Source organism: Thermobia domestica, chromosome 15 (genome assembly GCF_964235325.1).
Source record: "Thermobia domestica chromosome 15, izTheDome1.hap1.1, whole genome shotgun sequence".
NCBI classification, from domain to species: domain Eukaryota; kingdom Metazoa; phylum Arthropoda; class Insecta; order Zygentoma; family Lepismatidae; genus Thermobia; species Thermobia domestica.
Genome location: NC_137468.1, coordinates 193,805,625 through 193,831,111, shown reverse-complemented (window position 1 = coordinate 193,831,111; position 25,487 = coordinate 193,805,625). Strand labels below are relative to the sequence as shown.

The 25,487-nt window shown below is 37.0% G+C and overlaps 1 protein-coding gene across 1 annotated transcript in view; it reads right to left on the bottom strand.

Moving 5' to 3' along the window:
- Positions 1-25,487, bottom strand: part of LOC145671522 (acetyl-coenzyme A transporter 1-like) — a 72,312-nt gene that overhangs the window by 24,526 nt on the left and 22,299 nt on the right. Inside the window, exons 3-6 of the mRNA XM_081740711.1 lie at positions 23,531-23,685; positions 13,036-13,229; positions 8,624-8,808; positions 4,728-4,845 (exon numbers count right to left, since the gene is read on the bottom strand). Of these exons, the coding sequence (XP_081596837.1) occupies positions 4,728-4,845; positions 8,624-8,808; positions 13,036-13,229; positions 23,531-23,685 (652 nt within the window). The remainder of the gene's footprint in view (positions 1-4,727; positions 4,846-8,623; positions 8,809-13,035; positions 13,230-23,530; positions 23,686-25,487) is intronic.

Genomic DNA, 25,487 nt, shown 5'->3' with positions numbered 1-25,487 from the left:
TATAACTGAATCAACAGTAATGACGGGTAAAGTGAACCTTCTCAGGACCACTGCATTTTCCGTTAACAGGGTGTCTACTAAAATTTCAAAATGAAATTTCGCGACTTTTTCGTGACCTCTTCTTTACCAAATCATAAAATTTCGTAACACTCTCAAGAGCGAATTTGGGTGCGAATTAGGCCGAATTTTCATCAATGCGATAGAAGTTTGGTTTGCATGCGATTTGATAGCGTCTAAAGTCGAGCATAGACAATTTTGGTGGTAAATTTTGACGTTTTATAGAACAGAATTTTCCAATCTGTACTTACATTTGTACAGATAAAAGAAAATCGTGACCCAAAAGCTAAACTTCGGGACTCTTTCTTGACTTTCATGACCGTTTTTTAATTTCGTGACTTTTTCGTGACCGATAGACACCCTGATTAAATAACTTTTATCTTTTTTTTAAAATGAAATTAAAATTAAGAATAATTAAGAATAACAAATGATAACAATGTTTTCAAAGTACAGTCACCAGTAAAACTGGGTAAAAGAAAATTTTAAACTCCATAATTTCTTTTTTGCCCTCGAAGGATTATATGGAATGGGGAGGGAGAAGAATAGAAGTCTTTTCTCGTTACTGTAAAGGAAGAAAGTCTGCATATAGTTTGGAAGCTAATTTTTGTCCAGTGATAAGCAAGAAACTGCAAGGAAACAAATGCCATGCAAAATTAATTTATTTTTACTATCGATAATTCAAGACAGACGGTAGTTTTCCTTACAAAATATTTGCTGAAAGTATAGGAATTGAACATTTAAAATTTCAGGTTTTGAACGGCACAACGGCTTTAAAAACGTGCAGTAACATTTGTAACATATTTTTCTCTCTTTCCTATAAATATATATATTTTTTTATCTCTTATACAGTTGTGTCATTTGAGGCTTGAAGGGGTGGGATAATTGCCTCTCTCCCCTGAGTTGAGGATATATATATATATATATATATATATATACCGTGTCCATAAATGTCTGCCCTATATAACAATTACATTTATGATTCTAATGTTGGTTTTTTTATTACAGGTCTACTTGAGAACCCATGAAGTTTCTGTATAGTTGTGTCGCATTCAACACTTTCGCCGCCAGGAGCGCTATGTGAGCTATATCGTTAAAATGGTTTCCCCTCAGGAGAAAGCTCAATGTGTTGGGTGATTTGCAGAAACCAAATCACAGATTACTATGCAGAGAAAGCTTAGGTCCCATTATGAAACGAAAGCACCTGATGTCAAGTTAATCAGGACATTGATGGAAACATTCTTAGCAACGGGGTCAGTTCAAAAACGCTTACGTAGCGGAAAACCATCTGTTTCGGAGGAGACCGTGCAGACAATTCAAACTGCATTCACGAGGTCGCCAGAGAAATCGAATAGACAAGCTTCGCGAGAGCTTCAAGTGCCAAGGAGTACAGTGCACAAAGTGGTTCCCAAACATCTTAAATTGTATGTGTACAAGTTCCAAGTTGTTCACAGGCACTACAACCACATGATCGCCCAAAACGTGAACAATTTGCTACAGACATGCTGAACCGTTTGGCTTGATATTTTGCGTGTTACCAGGGGTGCAGATGTTGAAGTGGTTTAAATGTTAAAGTATATAAACTGTATTAAATATTTATGTATGGTTCTGAATTTAGTGAGTAGAAGCATATGTGGTATATTGCATATTTCATTTACTGTATCCAATTACAAGTTACATTGTTTTCTTATTAGGGTAACATTTATGAACACCCTGTATATATATGTTTTGATCAATACTTAAGAATAAAACAATGAAAAAGAAGAAATTCTACTTCTATCGGAGTGTCTCTCCCCCTCTCCTCCTAGCAAAACATGAAATGATACTCCCTAGTTATTAAGGGATTCATGAAACAAAATAAAACAAAACAAAACAAAACAAAAATAGCAATACACGAACTATGTAACGAATCATGGTTAATTCTTGAGCCAATAGAAAAAGAATTTCTCGAAATCCTTTTTCCAGGAGAAGCTCGCGCGCATAGTTTCTGTGGTTTGCCACTGGGAACTAATAGTAGCAAATGTGGCTTTCAGTAAATCTGGGCAGTCATTTTGTGTTTTGAAATACGAAAGAAACTGGTCCATTGAGATCTTGATGCAGCTGAAGCCCTTACAGTTTACACTTTAGTTCTTTACGGAGAATCCGCTACATTGTTTACTGTCAGAAGCACGTACAGTGTGGACTTAAAGGAGTTGCACTTAACAGTTTCTTCGCTTGGCCCTGATGTTTCGACAGAGGAACTGCGCAAAAGCAATGTTTATCCTTGAATTTCATATTCCATTTTGTGATATTTTAGAAAATAAGTAGTGTTTTTTTGGAATTTTTCTCATAATCATCGTCGCATGATCTCAACGGACGAGATTCTTGCATAATTCAGTTGTAATAATACAAAACGACTATTCACGTTTTCTGAGAAAACTATGCACTACTACGGCACTACTGTGGCAACTATGCACACGCACATTTTCTTGACAGTCTTGATAGTAAAAAATACGGAGAGGTTTCCCATTGACGTTAAGAACTACTATGACCCGTTACGTAGAATAGAATATGAATACCTTACCAGAAAATAGTGAAAATATGATCACAAGTCTAAAACAGAACACAATGAGAGCTTTAGTACATAGGGAGAAAAGAAAAATTAAAAACACGGAAAAGCTATGGAGTGTCTAAGAGGCGCCATGTTGGAATGCAGGATCCCGTGGTTATGTGATAGTGTTAACAGGCTAAAAACATACAGTTTAGTGAAGAAAGAAAAAAAATAATAACCCAGGTTAATATAATAAATAAATAAATAATAAGCGAGTATCGTTTCACAGTGTGATAATAAGACTCCCAAACTATGCGAATTTAATACAACGAAACTACTAGTTACAATAGAGCTAAGATCAAAGACAGAACCTGTTCCTTGAACGCTGAATCCGTATAAAAAAGCCATTATTCCCTATTCCTTACTCTTTTTGTTCTGTGGCGATAAAGCTCGAAACCAAAAATCGTTTATTTCAACCACTTCTAGTCTGAATACCAAATTTCATCTTTATATGTCAAGCGGTATTGTAGATAAGGCTATATAAAATTTCCCCCCCAAAATGCGAAAAATAGTTTGTTCAATGTATTTTGAAATTGGGATTGCGGCTTTCCTAATTGAGCTAGAGAGATGGTTGAGGTGTCATTTTACAGCATTTTTATGTCCCTTCCTATGGTGTACAACATAATATAGGCTGACACAGAATTTGTTTTTCAAAATAAAAATAAAAATTTAACTTCAAAAAATTTCTAAAAGTACATATTTTAAAATTTTGAAATTAATTCCATGAATAGATAGTGTTGTTATAAAACACGTGGCGAAGTATGAATTTGGGATGATGATGGGCTCATTGTTAAAAAAAAAAATAAATAAATAAAACTAATACTAGAGTTTTCATTAATACGCTGTACCTAGCTGAAAAATACAAGTATGCAATGTTTGTTGTTTTACTCGCGGGAATAAATATGAAGAGTAGAGTAATGGGTCTAAAATATATGATACGGACTTGTAATTTGCTGGCAATACTTATTAGCTCATGCTCTAAAAACTTTAACTTAAAGCTAAGTTAAAGTGCTGATACTTCTGAATTTCAGTTTTATAGAATTTAATACAAAATGTAATACAAGTTTCACAAAAATGTTACTGTGAATAAACGTTGTTTGTAAAAAGTATATATCTAGCACTGGTATAACATCAGGGTTGGCTGGTTTAAACCACAACCAGGTGTTTAAAAAAATTGGTATAAACAAAAAATGCCACAAATCGTGAAAAATGAAATGAAATCTTTTAGTTTTACGTCCCGCGGTTATGCCGGTTAGGCTAAAGGAGACGGAGTTATGTTCTCCTTGAAAGTGATGTATACCGAAAAAAATGTGTCTTTTTCAACCTTCATATGATAAACATATCCTACTACTCATTAAAAAGTTTTACTGTAGACTCATCAGTACTCTTTCTTCAGGTAGGTGTTCATTTCATTTTCACAGAAGTGTTTAACTTAGCATTCTTGTGTTATTACATTAGGTACAGAGTATTCTTAAAAAATCAAGTGTTAGTTTTGATTTTTTTGAAACAATGAACCCATTATCATCCTATATTAATATTTTGCCAGGTGCTTTACGACAATACTATCTATTCATGGAATTAATTTCAAAATTTAAAAATATGTACTTTTTGAAAAAATTTTTGGAAGTAAAATTTTGATTTTAAACAACCAAATTCTATATCAGCCTATATGATGTATACCACAAGAAAGAGCATGAAAAATGCTGTAAAATGACACCTCAACCGGCTCTCTAGCTCATTAGGAGAGCTGCAATTCCAATTTCAAAATTTATTGAACATGCTATTCTGGGGATTTTTTCAAACTTTATACATAGTCCTACTTTCAATACAGGTTGATATATAAAGTTAAAATTCGGTATTTTTCTTAGTCTATCTATAGGGCATCTATGTAGCAAATTTCATTAAAATCTGAGATGGCGAGGTTCTGTCACTGTGTTGAATTGATATGGAATGACCCAAAGGGAAAAAAAAGTAATAATATTAGTAGAAGTAGTAGAAGAAGAAGAAGAGGAGTAGGAGTAGGAAGTAGTGGTAGTATGTATGTATTTATTTGAGTAGAAATAATAAAATCTAAAAGACATACCTGATGCACAGAATACGCCATAACTAACAACACGTAATACTGAAAGGGAATCTCTCCCTTCACCAAAAATGATGGAGTAATCCATACAATAAAAGCTGCTACTAAACCAAATGCCAACCTATTCGAAAACAAAGAAAGATTACATTAGTTTTGAAGTTCACGATAGTGATCAGTCGTTATACTATACTTTTTCGTGGAGGAAAGTGCTTACGTTATTTCTAAGTACTGTGCAATATTATCTTGTGTTCACAGCGTGTCTATACATGTAACAAAGAAAATAAAAATATGCATTAATGTTTCTACATGTATACCTTTGTGAAATTTTATCAAGTTTCCGGAATAGAACAAGATCCATCTGCTGACTTCATTTTCTTCCCTTATAACAAGGCCCTTCTTTTATAACTTTAAAACTTTACAAGCGCGGGCGGGAATATTGAAGAATAGTGTGAGATTTTAAATAGAGATAGAACAGCAGCGGATGCAAGGTGAGAAGGAGCGAGAGAAGTCTTGAAACGGTTCGTGTAAAAAATTTAATACAGGCATATTAAGGTAATATTAATATATCTTCGTCTTTTTAAATATTAAATACGTGTCTATCAGTAAATACTTCAAACTGTAGGTTGTAAACTTTTCTCTTGATTTATTTATTGCGTCTAATATTTAATGTACAGGTACTAATACTGTACTACTGAAAGTTTGCACTACAAGAGGAAATTCTGAGAAGTGAGTGGATTGCCGGTAAGTTGTCCGATCTGCTGAAGATTTTAGGACACGCCGAAACAATATCATTAATGATACATTAAATACTGACCCTTTTCAATTTAATGGAAATACTTGGAATTGGGAATACATCAATGTCTGGGATACCAACTGTCAGGTGGCGACTGTAACGCCAAGGTATTTGTGGTGGTGTGTTAGGAACTCCGTACTAACTGAGGGGCAGTAGAACGACAGTGTACAGTGTACCAAGCAGATCGTGATAGTGTAAAACAGGTAACATCTCTGATTTCAAAAATATGATAAATTACTGGCGTTCAGTTTTGTGATGCCAGCGTTACAAAAATTTTGCAAGGGATAGTGTCCTGGTCTACACAACTTACGGCGAAATCACACCGGTGAAGAGGAACAGTGATTCGAAGAAAACACTTAGAGACAGGTCCTGTCGAGCATTAAATCGAATTGTCAGTCAGAACCGACTGCGGAGCAAGTGATGGAAGAACTGAAGCTGCACCTCTCACCGCCTATGAAGACAATAACAGTTAGTCGCGACACACACATCTACAAACAGGGTCGGGTTGTAAAATGAAATGAAATGAAATATTTCAGTTTTACTTCCCACGGTTATGCCATCTAGGCTAAAGGAGACGGTGATGATGACAAATGAATGAAACGGTGGAATTAAGAAAGTGGGAGGAAATGGAAAAAATCCGAGAAAATCTAAGCATACGGTGTTAATTCACCACATAGCCCACTTAGCACGAGCTGAGACCGAACAGGGACCCCACGCACCAGAGATAAACACTCTACCACTGACCCACCGCGTTTCCCCAGAGTCGGTTTGTACGGGCGAAAACGCTGATAAGAAATCATCGTCATTCACTTTAGTATTCCAAACCTGAGCCGTGTTTATATGTAGCGGACGCCCAAAGTAGTATATGATCCGCAGTGTCTTCACCCAATCGTAACACACGGTGATCGTTTAGGCAGCAATATCCTAGTTTTCTGTGGATCTTGTCCCGCACTTACCAATCGAGTCCCTGCCCGTGTTATGTCCCCATTTTAGAAGACCACGTGCATCATATGGTATTCACCTACGGTGGTCACGTGCATCCTATAGAGATCAGTGGGTTTCAAACGATGTGTCACGACACACTTGTGTGTCATGCAGTCCCCTAAGGTGTGTCGCGAAATCTTAGAATTTAAAAATTACGAAAAATTTAATAATAATTAATTAAAATTGAGACAGACTGTACCAGTCAACACCTCCAGCGGTAGCAATAATGCTCAGAGTTACTTAGAAAAATGAAATCTTTAAGTTTTACGTCCCATGGTTATGCCGGATAGGCTAAAGGAGACGGTGGTAATGAGAAATGAATGAAAATGGTGGAATGAAGAAGGTAAGAGGAAACGGAAGAACCCTGAGAAAACCCACGTACACGGTGTTTGTCCTCCACAAAGTCAGTGCTACATAAAGTCATTATAAGAACTAACAGGCTTCAGTATTATAATAGATATTATTATTATTATTATTTATAATAAAAATATCAAACAAGTGTGCCACGATGCCCTAGACTTTCAGTAAAGTATGTCGTGAGTCAGAAAAGATTGAGAATCACTGGTCTAGATGATGTTTCCGGACAACGACTCAATATTTCAGGATGATGATGTACCTATTAACACATCCGAAGCTGTTGCGGTATGGTTTGTGGAATATCGGAATAAAGTTGAATACCTCCTCTGGCCTGCCCAACCGCCACAACTGAAGGATAACTGAACACTGAAGTGGCATTTCGGAGACACGAGTCCAGCACACGCCTTCAGTCTCTCTCTCACAGAATTGATTGACGCATGGTGCAATATTCCATTTGCTACCATTCACAATTTCTACGATTCCAGTCCACTAGCATTAGAGCTATTCTGAGGGCGAAAGGTGGTCCAACGCCATGTTAAACTCGTAAATTGCACTTTATTTTCAGATGTGTCAAATTGACAAGGCTCTGTTTTGGACGCAGTAAATGAGGACAGAACGTTTACAAATTATTTAAAATATGTGTCAACTCATATCCTTAAATAATAATACGAGGGCTATCCACAAAGTACCAGACGTTTTGGCCTATCGCGGCAGTGAGAGGGGCTAGTTGCCATCTTGGAGTCAGAAATGAAATGAAATGAAATCTTTGAGTTTTACGTCCCACGGTTATGCCAGTTAGGCTAAAGGAGACGGTGATTATGAGAGATGAGTGAAATGGTGGAATGAAGAAAGTGGGAGGAAACGGGAGAACCCCGAGAAAACCCACGAGCACGGTGTTTGTCCACCACAAAGTTCACTTGGCGGGGGCTGGGATCGAACCCGGGACCCCAAGCACCAGAGGTGAACGCTCTACCACTGAGCCACCGCGCCCCCCATCTTGGAGTCAGATCACACTCAGTACGCATTTAGCTGTGGTAGCGTGAGGACTGTAACGCTCTTCCTGTACTTTCTGTGACGTGTTAAAATGTGCGATGCGACAGAAAATCTCGCCTCTTGTGAGGTGCGTTCTGTGATTAGGTTTTTGTTGAAAAAAAAAAGAAAAAAAAAAAAAGCTAATTGAAATCCATCTTCCAACTGTGCAAAGTGTACGGACATGGAATAATGAATGAAGGCCGATTTTTCACGACAACGCACGTCCACACACGGCCAAGCGTACCCGAGAGCTGTTGGATGGTTTTGGATGGGAAGTGTTTGATCTCCCACAATACAGCCCGGATTTCGTGCCGAGCGACTACCACTTTTTCCCAGCGATGAAGACATGGCTCGCTACAAACGCTTTGATACTGACGCCGAACTGTATGCCGGTGTAAGCCAGTGGTTGAAATCGCAGACAACAGATTTCTACCGCGACGATATTGAAACACTTGTGTCACGGTATGATAAGTGCCTTAATTTGCATGCCGATTATGTGGAAAAATAGCTTACGAGTGTGCCTTTTAAATGTATATAATTTAATTTGTTACTTTTTTTACTCTGTTACTTTCTTTTAAATTCAAAACATATGTTACTTCCTGGACAGCCCTCGTATTTCAAACTGTAGTTGAAGACTTACTGTTCGTATTAATAGATTTAAAGTAAGTTTCAATTTCATATTTATAAGTTGTGCTCATATACAAATAGAGAGACAAAACTGTGTATGTCTTACCTGTACGGTATCGCCTTGAGATACATATCCATTGGACGTGGTCCAGCAGTATATTTGCTTATTACCAATGGTAACACTATTTGCAACGGTACCAGAGGGACTGCTAACATTCCCAACTTCTCCTTTGGTATACCCGCTTCAACAAGTTTCAAACTTGTGACAGCATCACAGGCAGAGAAACCAATCTTCAAGAAAAAAACAATAAAAAGATATTAACTTCCACAAGAACTTACATACAACTACATATGTTTGTAACGTAACAGTCACCAGCAAATCTCCCTCGTCCCCTGTACTCTTTTAATCACTTCGGAAACATAATATGCTACTTTAAGTACGGTTTTCATTATGTTGTAAAGAATCACAAATTTTTTACACCAAAGAAAACTTCATTTCTGATTTAACAAAATAAGTTGAGACATGTTTTTAAATGTTTAGATCGAACAGTAAATAAGTCCTCATAAAGTAATACTGTTTCAACACTAACATTTATACGTAAGTCCGTAGTGATGAAGTACAATTTGAAATAACAGAACTCCAACTTGCTTTTGATGTAAGTCTATTGTCAATATCAAGTAAATAGTAACTGCAATTAACTTAATCAATAATATTCCTAAAGAGTGAATGTTTCAGGAAGCCATTTTCTACAACAGTAATTCTGAAAAGTAACAGGACCAGTTTGTAAATGTTACTGATTTCACGTTGCACCAGTTCTGAATCTACAACTAATAGCAAGGCGTTACGACCTGCCGAAGAAGATAAGGCTTACTGTCGAAACTATATAGGATTAGTTTACAATGACGCATTTTTCGGTAAGTTTGTTGTAAATACAAAACTGCAGTTGGTCTATTTGTTCCACAGTTATTGTCAATAAAATATAGGAAGAGGAATGCACTTTTAGTGGTGACTGTGCTACAAGTAAAACCATTTATCTGTACCTTTCACCTAATAAGTAAACTTTCTGATGGAAGGAAAGAAAAATTCCTATGTCAAAGTAAGTGCTTATGCAATTTTTTACAATTCGACCGCCATCGATTTGGCAGGAAAATGTATTTAAAGCTTCCGTCTTTTATAAGTTTCTTCTCGTTTAACAAAAATGTAGACTCCCATCAAAATGTATGTAATTCAACCCCTAATTAAAATATAAGACGAATTATATATCATTGGAATTGATATTAAGTGGTATTTCTTTCGGTATGGGTCTATTTTGAATATTTCCAAAAACAAACAAACAAAAGTTTTAAAAAAATTCCAACAAAAATTCTCATTTCCTTATTTTATTCGGTTATAACTTGTGTTATTTTATACATGCATACAGATATACAGATATTAGGGTGAGTTTTCGACTGCGAAGGTTTCGTGAGTCTCCCCCTAAAATGGTTCCATATCGTGGCAAAGTAACCCATGAGAAAAATTAACTCAGCTGAATAACATTAAATGGTACCCAAAGCGACCTCAAGTTTTCAATGCATTTACAATACACAATATGTACCCTGACAAAGGTACCTTGTAAGTTTAGAACCGCTAGAGGGAGTGACACCATATCCTAGATAGGGTAATGGAGGTAGAACCAAATCTATTACTTTATAGTACCATCATGGCGGTCATGTTGAAGTCCAGGTCCAAAATTTTTAATAGAAAGGAATCATGTGATATGTTTCGGGGTGCTTTTCAGCACAAACACATATCTGACATCATTTCCAACTTATCTCTGATCATTATTTAATAGTTACAACCTACATAATATCCGCTTATTAATTTACAACTGTCTTTCCAAACTTATAAGGTACTTTTGCCTCATATTGTACAGGGTGGTCCATAAGTCCTAGTACAATGGATTATTTTGGAAACAAACACGATTAAAGCAAATCTAACTAGCGGAGGGCGGACTTGGGTAAAGGAGTTACCGATTGATGCATGCGTGGTGGTTTTTTCAAATGGGAAGGTAGGCACGTGAAACATCAATTAACACTTTTTTTCTTTCTTTTTCTTTTTTGCAGAGAAATGCAGTCCCGTTAGCAGAAATGCGTTATCATGTCCCGTTCCAAAGTTATGACGCCCCAAAGTCCCATCTACAGGATGTGCTCTACATGTTGCAGGTCCATTCCAACACACAGACGGAGTCTCTTAATTCAGTCCTCCTGAACCCGTAACAACACAGCGGGGGTGATGCTATCACAGGCGTCCTGAATACGTCCCTGTATGTGTGCAACATCCCGAACATTTATAAGTGATCGAAAACGGACGATATTAGTGTCGAATTTATAGTTTTCGGAATCGTTGAGATGAACGGTGACATTTGTGATCCCGTTTAAAACCAAATTCTGCCCCGCAACTTGAGGAAGGGGGAGAGGTATGAACATGATCGAAAATGGCCAATATTAGTCTCGAATCCATAGCTTTCGGGGTCGCTGAGATGAACAGTAGCGCATACCCGATTCCGTATCCCGCAACACGGATTAGGGGAAGGAATATATATGAAAATGTTCAAAAAAGGCCGATATTAGTGTGAAATCCATAGTTTTAGGGGTCGCTGAGATGAATAGTAATCTTTTCGATGCTGTTTAAATCGATGCCACTAATACCGAAAACAGCATATTTTATGCGTACAAAACATGAGATATTGAGTTATGCATTTAAATTTTCATTTTAACCCAGCGAAGCGGTTAATGGATACTAGTTTATTGTATTCATAACCGATTTCCTTATGGAGCTTTTTTATGGGAAAAATGTCTCAATAGTTCAATGTAAACGATAGATGTGTTAATGCAGCTGTACCGACGGAAGCTTCATGGGCGTATTAAAATTATGATTTATTATATTAATAATGAAAAATTCGATGACCAAATCTATCATGAATATAATAAATTATAACTTCAATATGTCCATGAAGTTTTCATAAGCACAGCCGCATCAACGCATCTGTCATTTACACTGAACTATTATGACATTTAAAAAGATCATAGATTCGGGATATATGAGTGTTATGGCTCATGTTTAAAAAAAAAAAATAAAAAAAAAAAAAAAAAATAATAATAATAATAATAAAATAAAATAAAATAAAATAAAATAAAATAAAATCAAAGCCTTCGAGCTATAGATACGGAATTGAATATGAGGTTTGGAACAACACAAAGAATAGTTAAGGATCTAGGATACCACAAAGTGTGTGCACAGTGGGTACCATCGATGCTTACGGAAAAATAAAAGGCAAAAGCTATGGGCGCGTCTCTCTACCATTTCATGTGTTACCGTACTGAGGGAGATGATTCTTTTGCGGATTTTGGCAGCATATGAATCATGGTGCCACCACAATCATTCCGAATCCGGCATTATACACTGGAGGCATCCGTTGTCACCCCACCCCAAGAAGTTCAAGTCGCAGAGGACATGTGGCAGTCATATTGTCCATCTTTTTTGCCTACAGAGGACCTTTTGAAGCCAGCAGGGAGACCACCAATGCCAGACGCTACTGTACTACGTCTTTGAGAAGCCATCAAACGTACACGACCTGGAATGTTAATGACAGGTGCTACTGCGTCACACAACGTCCACCCTCATGTTGCCTAACGGGTGAAAAACTTGTTCCGATGGTTCAAATGGGAGATGCCACCGTATAACCCAGACCTGTCCACTGAAGAAGGCATTAAAGGGTCATCGGTTTCACAGTGATACTTGTGGTTCAAAATGCAGTCAGTGACTGGTTCGCCTAACAACCGACTGATATTTGGACCGATACTGGACAGACTTCGTCAGTTAGTGGTACAGTGGCCTACGGGGACATCTTGTGAACTGCAAATACCATGACAGAATCACCATGTATACATGTTGCTCCTGTACGTGTTTTATAACAATACACCTACTATAGTGGATATATAGGCTTCGAACGAGTTTTATTTAATCCCTTCTTATTCATATATTTAGTGCACTAAATTTATGTATGTAGATTAATGTGCTGTATGTAGAAAGAAATGGTAATTTATCACTTAAAGGTTGATATACACTTTCACTGTGTTGACATAACCAAACATGTGAAAAGCATACTGGAATAAGGACCATATGCCTGTGTTTGTTCCTGACGATAAGTGCCTGAATGAAGCACTCGAAATATTGGATGTACGACACAAGAACGCAAATAAATGAGTAATTCGTTATGAACTAACATTGTTATGTTCATGTATTACAATTCATATTAAAAGTGCTCTGACATATGTTAGTATTATTCTAAGAACACTACTAACGAAACTAAAAAAATCTTTGGAACCAATAAATAAATAAATAAATAAATAAATAAATAAAAATAGAATAACAGAACAAACTAAAATTGGCTCTCTCAAAAAGTTACTTTTACATCATTACAAATGGATATTAACAATCGTTCAGGAAGAGAGAAACGGTTAGTAAATAGAACTCACCTTACTCGTAAGTAAAATCAGTATAGTAGTTTTAATACTTGGTAGCCTCAATATCTTCAACAAAATGGAGTACGTTTGAGTAACCCCAAAATCTGGTTCACCCTTACTATCTTCTGTAGTGTTATCCTCATGCTTAAATAATGCTATCAATGTTGTGGTCACCAGGAACACGAAGCCCCAAAAGTACAGGAAACCTTAGGAAAGAAAGAAGAAAAAAAAATACACAGAATACTGACAGTGTAAAAAAAATTTTTGAAAGAAACAAAGAATACTTCTCAAAACACTTACAAGGTATGATCAAAAAGTACGGTGAATTAGTTGCACAGCGCCACCTATCGACGTTTTATCCATTTCAATATATAAGTCCGATAGCCTGAACCTTTGAGATGATCAGTTTTAAGTTTGACGAATTGTGATGTGTTAGTTGGCTTCTAGAGGCAGAACCGTGAGGACGTGTTAAGAGAGTCTGTAGCGCGCCAACATTAAGTTTTGTTCTAAGCTGGTAAAAAGTGCAAAGAAGCTCGGAAAATGTTAAAATCAGTGTATGGCGATAAAGCGGTGACACCGAAGAGTATTTGCAAGTGGTATAAGCGATTCACAAATGGCAAGGAGTCGGTTGAGAAACGAGCAACGATCAGGACGTCCTTCGATGCCAGAAACAGATGCAAACGTGCAAAATGTGGCACAAATGATATGTTCAAACGGGCGAATGACCATTCGAGAGCTTTGTGAAAAATTAAACGTCTCGTATATGTCCCTGAAAACCATTTTAACCGCCGATTAAATGAACAAACGACTTCCTCCTTCAACACAAAAACCCCACAGTGCCACACATTGCTTTTGATACCCGAGTTTTGGCCGAAAAAATATTCCTGTCTGTCTACATCCGCCTTACTCACCAGATTTATCACCATGCGACTTCTGGCTCTTCCGAAAAATTAAAACCGTGCTTAAAGGAAAACCTTTGTACACCATTCTTGAGAGTGAGAGGGCCACGACACAGTAGCTGAACGCCCTTCCAAAAGAAGCCTTCCAGAAATGCTTCTAGCCATGGATTCAACGTAGGGATAAGTGTATTGCTAGCCAAGGACAGTACTTTGAAGGATATAAAATGAAATTCCATGTAAGTTTATTACCTTGTTTCTAATAAAATTATTCACCGTATTTTTTGTTTCTAATAAAATTATTCACCGTATTTTTTGTTTCTAATAAAATTATTCACCGTATTTTTTGTTTCTAATAAAATTATTCACCGTATTTTTGTTTCTAATAAAATTATTCACCGTATTTTTTGTTTCTAATAAAATTATTCACCGTATTTTTTGTTTCTAATAAAATTATTCACCGTATTTTTTGTTTCTAATAAAATTATTCACCGTATATTTTGACCACACCTTATAAGTATAGTAGGATAGTGTCAGTGGATATGAATGTTTGCGTTTCAACTTAACTTATTTGCTCGGATGCAGCCGAATAATAAGTGTGCGTGGTCAGAAACGCTCGACTCCCATTAGTAATGATTATTTGAAATGATAAAAAGTTTATAAATGTTCTTCTTACAAAATGTTGAATGTATATTAATAAAACTGACTTGATTTTAACGTCCCGTTCAGCAGCGAGGCTATATGAGACGTGGGCCTACTGATTAACGTGGAATCCAAACCACATGAACTCCCGCCGGGAATGGAACCCAGCTCTTTCACGCCAAAGGCATGTACGCTAACCGCTTAGCCACGAAGTATATCTATAAAGGTACAAGTCTATAACAATAATGACCAAATGCTGATCTCTGAATAAAGTACGAATAATGTATGATTTAGTGTTGTCGATATTCTGTAGATCGCAACATCAGAAATTATTTTTTTTAAACCCTTTAAAATAGAAAATGACAATGCTCAATGTATCCATTAAAAGCAATGCTTGTTCCTCTGTTTGCGTTAAACATTTTTATTTTAATATTTGAATAATAATAAGTTCTTAAATTTCCATCGTTATACTTTTATTTTATTTTTTAATTCCCCCCCTCCCTCAAAGGATGATTCTTATCTTGCTCTGGTCCTCAGTACTTTATAAATTGGCCGAAAATTCCATATTCTATATACCTTGGTTACAGGTATAATTTTTTTCTGGGAACGCACTGTATATTTTAATACATTAATGAAACACGTGAAAGTACACTTCCATCGGTGTAGAATCCCCCCCTCCCCATTCTCTTAATAAGCAAAATTTGAAATGATGCTGCTGTTTTCCGTTAAGCCACTAAAAGATTTTTCTTTAAAAAAATCTAAAAACGTTTTCTTTCTTTGAAAGTTTGTCATATATGCATGTAGCAAGTTAGAACTCTCTAGATATCAGCTCTTCTCCTTAGTATTTCAATTTTGCTCATACCTTAATTATAAAGAAAGTACCGTGACTATCTGCTGTCTTCAGTATTCATGCTGAAAACGTTATTTTTTATCGGGGGTACGATGGTTTAGTAGTTGAACTTATACCTCTGGTGCGAGGGATCCTGATTCGATCCCAGGATATGCAAGTTTGTAGTAGACAACATTGTGTCCGTAGGTTTTCTCGAAGTTCTTCAGTTTCCTCCCGCATTCTCATCCCATCAATCTTTCACGGTCATTCACTTTCACCAATCATCCGTCCTGTTTAGGCTACAGGGCATGAGCGAAATTACACAAAAAATTGACTTTATTTCAATAGGACGCTGTTTTTCCACCATTATCGTGGAGAAGCCACTTGAACTGAGAGCCAGATACCAAACAGATGGATTATCTATGCTAGTTGTACCGACAGTGAATTTCTTTCTTGGCCATCACCTTGGACAGACATTACGCCTTATAAATATTCTCCTTGGGAGCATGTTAAAGACAGAATCTGCAAGCCACCCATAGCATGCTAAGATATCCTCACAGAAGCCATATTGCATCAGTTGGTCGTGAAATGCAACAATGCATATAGAAGTTTAGTGTCGAATACTATGATTACGATATAAGATATTTTGAATAAATAGGGACTTCAAAGTTACATGAGATTGAAAATTTGACTTTTTTTTTTTCATGAGGTTTCTTTCGAAAAATTGCTTAGCTAAGTACCACACGCAATCACGTGGATGATTTTCAATAAACGTATAGATCATAATGACGTTTACTACAATTTGGTATATCAAACCGTTCCGGAGATATGATGCAACACTGCTTAAAATCATGTAACTGCGGGAATTGTTAGAGGTTTGGGTGAAAAGTGCTAAGGAAGAACAGTAGTCTGACAATATGTAGGTTATAATCTGTGGCTTTTAGAGAGATATTCGGATGAAGTTTGTTCTTGGATCGTGGGTGCATGTAAATGAAGAATAAGTCAAAGGAAAATTATGCACAAATATTGGAAGGCATTTACAAGTTTTGTTTAATAAAAAGTGATCCAAATATTTTGATATTTAACTTAGTTGCCTATGTAGATTTGAGTTCAGAGCTACATATAACATAATGAGATAAATGTATATTGGTAACGACACGATTGCAAGGACAAATAGAACTATTGTGTATACATACTGTTACGGGATATGAAGTAAGGACAAGTTAGGACATCTTTATTTCATGTGGAAATTCAACCAGCCATCAATGGAAGCCAAGCAGCCTTCAAGATTTCACTGCCTGATGTTATTAACATCAATATTCTGTTGTACGTCGCTAGCTGACTTTACATTCAAAGATTAATTAACTATTGCTTTGCTGTTATTGAGGAAGTCTTTGTACTTGTAATTTGTAATAAACACTGGTAGCAACTTCCTATTACTTTTTGCCTACCAAACAGTCTCACACGCGACGCTTTTAATTTGCTTTGTTAGATCATTGCTTCTCTCAATTGGTTCGACCTCATTGGCCCCTCATAGTCAGGCTACTACAAGACATGGCCCGTTTCGTTCGTTTACCCACGACACGATGTTACAACAAGGAAGTAATGAATATAGAAGTAAGTACTTTGACTCAGGTGAGTCTCCTTTTGGTTCATTTACCTGTCAACGTTAGCAGCCTCAGGAGCAAGTTTGAGAACTTTGTGTTGAGTCGACATGTAGAAACATGAACTTGGTCAATGTCAGTTTTGGGTAATCGACCACGCTCAGGAAACTCTGTGGTGTCACCATCATCTCATTCTGACGTCAGAGAGACAGTCAGGTCAAAAGCAATTGAGAGAGCACGATCTGGGTCTTTTGGATCTCAACCATAACGCGAGACAGATCGGAGTCTCCCTGCCTTTGGGGTCCGGCATTCAATGCCATGGTTGATTGTCGGACAAGTTTTCATCATGGACTTCATCAGAACAACCCAACCAGCAAGTCACTGGGACCTCGAGGACAGCGCCTAAACATCACCTATGAGTAAGAGGGAGAAGATTGGAACTACTTCGAATTAGGGTGAGACTGTTCAAAATTAGTTGCTATTCCTTTGCTCTACCATCTATCCCTTAACGCCCTTATTACTACCAATTTTCAATGAAAATGCAGCGGTTATTTTCAAATTATTTCAACACTAAATTCATATTCATTATCTTGTCTAATTTTGCTCATGGTTCTAGTCCCCTAAGACTAGTGGTGGAGTCGCCCCCATTTAGTATGTGCTTTATTGCTATAAATTTGGTATTGTTATCCCGCACCTCTTAGGTGCCTCTCGTTTCTATCCCGCTAGTTAAGTGGTGTCGAAACAATACATATGCAGGGTGTTAAAAAATGTGTCATAATATTTTGGAAACAGATTTCTCACATCAAAATAAGAAAAAAAAATGTTCATATGGAGCTGTGCTGAAAAGTGGATAGTTTCAGAGTTATAGGGTGCCGAAAACGTGAAATAAGTGAACTTCATAAGTTCATAGCTCCATTACTATGGGATTTATCATAGTCGGGTCAAGACATCACTGAAGAAGTAGTATGTGAACTATCCAAATATCCATGTTTAAGAATGCTCCAGTACTTGCACACCAACTTTTAGAGAGGTGGGCGGAGAGCGATCAAGTACTTCCAAAAAGCCTCTCTAAAAATTGGTGTGCAAGTACTGGAGCATTCTTAAACATGGATATTTGTATAGTTCACATACTAGTTCCTCAGTGATGTCTTGACCCGACTATGACCGGTCCTATACTAGTGGAACTATGGACCACTATGGACCTTTGAAGCTCATTTCTTCACGTTTTCGGCACCCTATAACTACGAAAGTATGCACTTCCGACCACAAGTGCATCTGAACTTTTTTTTTCGTATTTTGGTGGAATCTATCCCCAAAATATTGCAACAAATTTTTTGTAACACCCTGTACACCTTTATTTCATTACTACAGAGACAAAAGAAAGTAACAATCATCTTTAAAATACCCCAGAAGCATGTCATTTAAAGCAATATTGCAATTTCTGCCAGTATTTTTCTGGAACGGCTTGAGATAACAAATTACTACAAAGAGCATTATCATCTTAAATCTATTGACCCCTCTGTGTCATTACATGTGATATTTATCTAAGTACTTTTTCCAAATAAAGCCTTTCGGGGGGGGGGGGGGCGAGGAGTCAATTTTCAAGTCTCTGTAACTCCGTTTCTAAATAACTAAAACAACTCTATGACCTATAGAACCCGAAGGTTCATTCCCACGTTCACAAAAGCTTTCCATCGACTTCTGTCCTTAGCCAACTGGATCCAGTTTCTACTTTGTATTCCTACTTCTACGAGATCAATCTAAATATTGTCCTTCCATCTGGTCGTTTTCCGATTGGATTTTTAGCTAAAATCTTCAAACTCCTACTTTATTTCATTCTGTTCCTACTTATTCCAAGTACCTTATATAATGATGGTAATATTCGACATATATAGTATGAATGTTTTTTGCTGCACCCCTCTCACTTAGTTTGCATCACTGAACAATAGATCTAATACGGTATGTTCTCATTTAATACGAGGAATGATCGAAAAGAAAAAAAAAAAGTTTGCAAATCATAAAACTTTTAAGTTATTCACTGTAACTTAACGAAAATTTATTTGTAGATGAATATCCTGTCTGTCTTGGTGAAGGTTTGAAGACTTCTGATACTGATCATGTATACCCGAGAAGCGGGCATTAAAAATTACACTCGTCTGGATCAAGAGAAGTGAGATCAGTGGTGCGTTTCCTGTGGGCCAAAAACACCACACCTGCTGCCATTCATAGGGAGATTGTAGTGGTGTATGAGGAAGGCTAAATTTCAAAGCTACATGTAGGGAAGTGGAATCATGCTTTTAAAGAAAGACGGATCAATATTGTTAATGACAACCTTGAACACAGCGGTCGATCCACTACTTCAACCACTGAAGTTACGCTTGGAACGACTAGAGCACCCTCTCCTCCTTTCTACAGCCCCGATCTTGCCCAAATGACTTTCACCTTTCCCCTGCTGTAAAACAACAAATGGATGGTCACCATTGTCTGGCATGTGATTACGTCAAAACCGCTCGAGAACTTGCCGCGGATTTCTATGCAAATGATATACAAAACTATCTGCTGTTGCGATAAGCGGTTGAACAAAAACTGTAATTACATCGAGGACTATTCTTGAGTGCCCACTATCATCAGGTGTGTTGATCTTCCACCTATGTTTCACACATAAGCCATAATAGGCTTTCTAATTTTTTTTTCAATCATCCTTCGTATATAGTATTGAAATTTTCAATAACATGACGTAGTGCTACTTGAAATAAAATATAATTATGTGTTGCGCTGGCAATACTGCTAATCTGGTAGTATCACAGACTATGTCAAAATATGTCACGCTGCTCTTATTTCCATGACATAAAATACCAATGTTTTTTTGTTTATTATAAAGGTAACCAAGAAAGTTCTGTCGCTTTTTCACCCACCACTTTGAACATTGATATGTCACCTAAGACGTACCTGAAGACCAAGAACAGTCCTCATCAGCATCGACGATCTTCTGCCAACGTTCTGGAAGGTCATGGATCCCATCGCGGTAGAACTTGGTGGGCCGTGAAGCGAATTGAAGGTATCAAGTGCATTTTGCACCTCTACTAGGGATTTGAACTGGCGTTCCCTAAGGTGATTGTCCGAGGAATGAAACAGGTGATAATCGGGCGGTACAATATCCGGGGAATATGGCGGATGCAATAGTGAAAAAATGAAATGAAATTTTGAGTTTTACGTCCCACGATTATGCCGGTTAGGCTAAAGGAGACGGTGATGATGAGAGATGAATGAAATGGTGGAATAAAGAAAGTGGGAGGAAACGGGAGAACCACGAGAAAACCCGCACACACGGTGTTTGTCCACCACAAAGTTCACTTGGCGGAAGCAGGGTTTGAACCCGGGACTCCAAGCACCAGAGGTGAACGCTCTACTACTGAGCCACCGCGGACCCCGCGGATGCAACAGTATTTCCCATCCAAGACGCAGAATAGTGTCCCGGGTCTGAATATCTTTCTTCCAGCACGTGGTACGTCTTCGAGTGTTTCGTCTCAGTCCTTAAACTTGTTAAACCATCGCTGCACTGTCCGCGTAGTCACAACACCTTCAGGCCACGGGTATCTCTAGCGAGGGGGACAGAGGTGATGCGTTTCCCCCAAATATTTTGAGTACGAGATAAATGGATGAATGCTGAAAGTATTTAGATTTACATGGAAGAAGTAAAAACATAAGGAAAACAAAAGTTATGTCTGTTGCTAACATTAGATTGGTGTGACTAAAGTGTTCGCCTCACGTGTGCTACTTTCATTTTTATTTTTTTAAGTTACACTTCTTGGTTAGTCAAAGTAGTCTCGGAAGCAGGAACACACATTTTTCATTGCTTAACCAGCAACAATTGAATTCTATGACGAAGAAAGACTGGAGGAGGGAAGGAAAGGATGTATAGAAAGTTGATATGCGAATTAAGAAGGGAAATCTATACAAAGACAAGGAAATATACAATTAAAGCGGTGACAAGAGGAATTAAAAAGGATATAAAAATTTGAATAATGTATATGAAGGTAAATTTCATTTAAATAGAAGGGAGCAAGGGAGAATATAGAAAATACAGAAGGAAAGGAGCCTGAATGAGCGAATTACAACTTGAGGAAGATGGAAAGAATATATTGAGGAGCGGGGTGATAGCAAAAATAAGCTGAATATTTTAGATATTAAAACGTAAAATGAAGTAAACGAGGATGGTTCACTGCACAAGTTCAAAAACATATTGCAAAATGAAAAAGGTAGATAATATACCATTTGAGTTTATTAAGAATACAGAGGAAGGATAGTCAAAAATTTGAAATTCACAATCAAATCAAAAGTGTTATCCTAAGACTTCTTTCAAAGAGTTAAGATCTTGTTAGCTAAATAATCGAAATACATGAGGACTATAAAACTAGACTGCTGCTAATGCGTTTAAGAACACTGAGTATGAATGTCAAGGTAAAGAAATTATCGAACCATATTATAAATGAACTATTTTTTTCGGGGGAAGGGAGGTAGCCTACCAGTGATGGAAGAAAATTATGATGAATTGTGTTGGTAAAGGTAGAGAGAGGGGATCCCGTTAATAAAGCAGATTCCAGTTTACACATAATCTTGACGTAACCTTAGTTGGGGTCTACTAGTATTCTAGTCGTCCCCGTCCCCCTCAATTTTAACATGCCAGAGACGCCCATGGCCCTCACCAAAAGCGTGGCATATCTTCCGCCCCGCTGCAGCAGCGTTTGACCCCAGTTTGAACTCGTACAGCATACATGCCCTTATGACGCTCTGTGGAGGTCCCATGTTCACTTTGTCCTTACGCAAGTTCATGGTGTAACTGAACTGCCACAACCAAGTAGTATGTTGGGTATACCCACACCAACAACTGACCTTCGCCTTATCTCCATTCGCATGCAAGTCACGGTGTGAGGGCCAAGTGAACACAGACCTCCACAAAAAGCGACAGAACTTTCTTGGTCACCTTTATAGTTTATAGTTTAAAAGTAGTTATAAGGGCATTTTAAGATGAATGATCCACCATGTATATACACGCAGGGTTATTACAAATGATTGACCCGATTTCATAAATTCGCTGTAGCTTTACTGTTAGACATATTGTCACAAAACCTTGCAGACGTATTACAAAAAAAAAAAAAAAAAAAAAAAAAAAAAAAAAAAAAAAAAAAAAAAACAGGTTAGCTTTTTATTTTTTTCACGAGAGCGCAGCAGTGAGCATTTATTCACGATGGCGAGAGGTGCAGGAAAAGCTTGCATGTGCTCGAGATTCATTCACATCAGTATGTCCTAACAATGCAATGACAATTCCGAACGAAGTTAAACAAAGATCCACCAACTGCCAAGTCCATTCGGCAATGGTATGCACAGTTTTTACAGCTTTAGGATGCCTCCGTGGATCAGTGATAAAGCAATATTTTTTTGTGAATGACTCAGTGAACAGACACAACGTGCGAATCTGGGGGACAAAGAGTCTTCACGCTGTCGTGCTGCACATTAGAAACTCGCCAAAGGTTAGTGTGTTAAAAGAACTGAGCTGGCATCAATAGTGCTTTCCAACGGGTTGACAGGGAAATGCTAGAACGAATGTGGAAACATCTTCATTATCAACTTGATATTTGCAGAATTGCTTAAGGGGGTGGGGGAGGCATATAGAGCACTTATGTCAATAAAAAACTTTTTGAGCTTTCCAATACGTCTGCAAAATTTTGTGACAGTATGTTCAACAATAAAGCTACAGAGAATTTATGAAATCAGGTAAATCATTTGTAATAACCTTATATACAAACTAAAGTTTTTATAAAGAATATTTGTTCAAATAAATGTATCAATTTCTGTGTCGTGTACATTTTAATTTCTTGACGATCGTTTAGTGGATTACTGTATTTTACGGTCTATAAGACGCACTTTTTTTTTTTTCTTCGAAAAATTGCCTCCAAAATTTAGGTATCTTATACTCGAAATTAATATATAGAAATGTTTGATTTAAAATTCCCGCCAGTCTTGAAAATGGCCATATATTCGATGCCGCGGGAAACCTATCTTTATCTGGCAACATTGGATTCAACTGGCAGCAGCAGTACACCGATCCGACGAACATGAGTTGCGGGGATTCACAAGCTTGATAAACACTGTCTCCCTCCCGCCCCACCATCTAATAATAAAAATTGTAAAAATGTTACGGTATTTTCTTTAAAAAAATAATAATAAAGCTTAAAAATGAAAGTGTGTCTTATAGTTCGTAAAATACGGTATCTGTCAGCTTCGTCAGTGATGTAAAATCATATACGGAATCAAGAAAACGGAAGAATGGAAGAATCAGAGAAACACCTATAATTTCTTACATCAGAGATATATGTGAAAGAGTTCAACACAACAAGCGTTCCGGTGTGATTACAATTAAGAAAGACCTAGATCCCCAATTAACAGATTACAAAGTTTTTTTTTCTTTCTTTTTTTAAAACCGTTTTTGTATATTTATTGCAGTACAATTGGTTATAACAAACGTTCTTACTTACCAGCTAAAGTTACAATGCCCTTTGTAGATGGTTCACTTCTTAAATATGAATTACAGAAGTCAGCCGATTCCAGAGCCATGAAAACAACATATCCCAGAAAATATCCAGCTGTTTGTCCAACGCTATTACAAGTTGACGCATGACCAACATTGCATCTAAAATAGAGAGATCATTACACAATCTCTAATTAACCAAAAGCACAATTAGAACATTACAGGACCTAAATGGATACAAAGTAAAATTTATAGTATAAATTCAGCTCTTATACTAAAAACGAGAGAAAAGATAATACTTCATTTTATTCTACAAACCCTGTGCTCTGATCTACAGGAATAGATCACAGGTGTCAGAAGACACACCCACGCCACTGGTCACATACGCCAACATTCACTGCAGCCACATGTTTCAGAGAAATTTGTCAAACTAATCAGAACAACACACTGAGCAAGGTTATGTGATAATATATAAAAAACACAATCACGTAACAGTTTCAACACAATAACTCTGTCTTCATCAGACACAAGACAGTTATTGTATTGGAACTGTTAAGCGATTGTGTGTTTTATATATATTATCACATAGCCTTGCTCAGTGTGCTGTTGTGAGTAGTTTGACAATATGAAAACAAGGCCTGACAGAATAGAAATGTGTCATAGAAACTACATTTACATTCGGTCATAGCACCCACATTACACCGGATGTTCAAGGTTGGTCAGATAAGTCACTGACGACAACGGACACTGGAACCGCCAGTGTGCAGCAGTACCAGGTTGTTTTTCATACGTATCATTGTAATTAGATTTACAGTCCCCCTAATAATTGGAAAATATTCTGTGATTAAAGTTATTATTAAACTTGTAAAATCTGGATATTAATTTACACTAGTATCGCCTGCTCATGATATTCTGTTGCAGAAAGTGCTGGTTACTATTAGTTAGCCATACATTCAATTCGGTCCAGGGCAGGGCAAAACTGGTCCGCATGGAAGTCTTAGGTGCATCCGTAGGAGTAGGCGTGTTAATAATAATGAGTATGTATATAGAGGAATATGTTTGAAAAGTGTCTCGTAAGAGTACGGACTGGCGATAATACAAACTTGACGCAAAATGGGAAATTGTTAAGAAGTTTTAATGACATTAGAATATGACTTTTGTAGAACAATGATTAATCTGTATGTGGAGGCACTCGTATTAACCCTACGTATACCAAGGTGGGTTAACAATTGACCACACTTTTATTAGGATAAGAACTTTAATAGATGCTTCTTTATTATCGTGTCATAACTCAAGTTTTGTGCCAAAAATAATATCAAGTTTATTTCCTGTCATTCAATATTTTAATTTCTAGAAACTAACTCGAAGTTAAAGTGGTGGACATAACGTACCCTCCCTTGGTTTAACGTGTTACCATAACGTGCTTGAGGTTTTTCCAAAGTTGCAGAATCTGACACTAGGCGTCGCTACGAGTACAGCTGACGCAAAGCTTAAAAGACTTGCTGGTTTCAGAGTGATGATATTAAAAGTGGAACCATTGGGTGGGCACGACACCTCACACCAAGGGAGCCTTAAAAAAAATGTGAATCACATAAACCAATATTTTCTGTCCCCGAAAATGTAATATTCTTCTCTATTTTGTGCATTGGGACAGAAAATGTAATATTCTTCTCTATTTTGTACATTGGGACAGAAAATGTAATATTCTTTTCTATTTTGTGCATTGGGACAGAAAATGCAATATTCTTCTCTATTTTGTGCATTGGAACAGAAAATGTAATATTCTTCTCTATTTTGTGCATTGGGACAGAAAATGTAATATTCTTCTCTATTTTGTGCATTGGGACAGAAAATGTAATATTCTTCTCTATTTTGTACATTGGGACAGAAAATGTAATATTCTTTTCTATTTTGTGCATTGGGACAGAAAATGCAATATTCTTCTCTATTTTGTGCATTGGAAC